Below are 1,589 nucleotides of genomic sequence, written 5' to 3'. Positions count from 1 at the left end.
TCGCAGATGAGGTGCCAGGAGTCCTTGGTGCCCCGCGGAGCGATGCGGCGCCCGATGGACGCGTGGCTCAGAGCGCAGCCCTGCTCGCCGAACGACGCGAACCTACAGCCGGGCTCGACGGACGGCTCGCGGTCCGCCAAATTCGACGCGTCCCAGAGCGGCTCGAACATGCCGTTGAGGAAGGACCCGCCCCGGTGGAGCTGGAAGCCGTCGAAGGCCTCGACGACGTCGACGGCGACGCCGTCGCCGAGCGCCTTCGGCGCGTCCTCGAGGAAGGCCTCGAGGCGGTCCGTGCGCCGCTTGAGATTGATGAGGCTCACGCCCGACGTGAATAAAGTCGTCGCGTCCCAGGGCACCTTCTCGCGCGGCGCCGCGCCCTGGGGCGCCGCGCCCTTGGGCGCCGCGCCCTTGGGCGTCGGCCGCGGGCCCCGCGCCGGCTTCCGCCGCGGCGGCCGCGGCGGCGCGGGCCTGTCCGCGAAGTCCGCCGCCGCGGCGTCGAAGGTCAGCACCGACGGCCGCTCGCTGATCATCAGCGACGTCCGCTCCGTGCAGGCGCTGAAGCGCGACGGCGACAGGCTCTCGGCCAGGCTCTTCTGCGGCAGCGCGAAGGGCTCCGGCTCGGGCTCCGGCTCGGGCTCCGGCGGCTCGGCGATGACGACCTGGATGGCCTTGACGGGACTGCGCTCCGCCATGGCGTCCAGCGTGCCCATGCCGAGGCCCAGCGGCTCCGCCATGCTGGGCTTCCTAGTACGGAGAGCACATCGTGATCATGAAACGCTCGGGTAAATGTGTGGTTCAACATGATCAATTCGCAAAATGGCTTGTGGTGAAAGGCCGAGCCCTAGCTGCTGATGCCCGTCACGTTCCAGCCGCTGTCGGCCTGGCGGCCCGGCCGCGCCGTCGTCCACGTCAAAGGCTTCGCCGATCGGCTCGACTATTCCAATGCCGCCGTCGCGGCGTGCGCCGATGCGCTGCTCGCAGCCCTGCGAGACCGCGCGGCGCAGCACGCGCAGCTCGCCGTCGCCTTCGACGGCGACGACCTCGCGGCCGGGAGCTTCACCGACGTCGTGCGGCGCGCGCACGAGGAGCTCGGGCTGCCGCTCGTCGCCTTCAAGTACGAGCGCGAGCGCGCCGCCTTCGAGCGGTCCTGGCGGGACCGGCCCGTCGAGTGCTTCCTCGCGCCGGAGCCGCCGGACGGGTTCGACGGATGCCGCTACGCGCGCCTGGGCCTCGCCGCGCTCGAGGCGACGGGCGCCGCCGAGGCGCTGTGCCTCGGCGGCGGACCCGTCGCCGCGCGGGAGCTCCGAGGCTCGGACGCGCTGCCGCCGCCCGCGCGGACCTTCGTCCTCTTCCCGGCGACGCGGCCCGGAGCGTCGGGCGGCGTCGAAGCGAGCGCGCTCCTCGAGCACCGCGCCTCGCCGCGCCTCGTCGTCGTCGACGCGGCCGCGCCGCCGCCGCCGCCGCCGCCGCTCCGGCTCTCGAGCGCGGACGCCGTCGTCAAGCTCTCGCGCCTCGCCGGCGCGGGCCTCGGCCTCTTCGCGGCGCGCCGCTTCGCCGTCGGCGAGGTGCTGCTCGACTACGGCGGCGAC

The 1,589-nt window shown here is 74.2% G+C and overlaps 1 protein-coding gene across 1 annotated transcript; it reads right to left on the bottom strand.

Annotated features, from left to right (window-relative positions):
- Positions 1 to 102: 102 nt before the first annotated feature.
- Positions 103 to 734, bottom strand: AURANDRAFT_69014 (expressed protein; the record flags this gene model as incomplete). The annotated part of the gene is made up of 1 exon (XM_009044760.1): positions 103 to 734. A coding segment is annotated over one exon (632 nt), but the record flags the coding sequence as incomplete, so codon positions are not given.
- Positions 735 to 1,589: the final 855 nt, after the last annotated feature.

The sequence above is a fragment of the Aureococcus anophagefferens genome (genome assembly GCF_000186865.1).
Source record: "Aureococcus anophagefferens unplaced genomic scaffold AURANscaffold_781, whole genome shotgun sequence".
NCBI classification, from domain to species: domain Eukaryota; class Pelagophyceae; order Pelagomonadales; family Pelagomonadaceae; genus Aureococcus; species Aureococcus anophagefferens.
The sequence above is the reverse complement of the archived record's forward strand: the minus strand, read 5'-3'. Positions and strand labels throughout refer to the sequence as shown.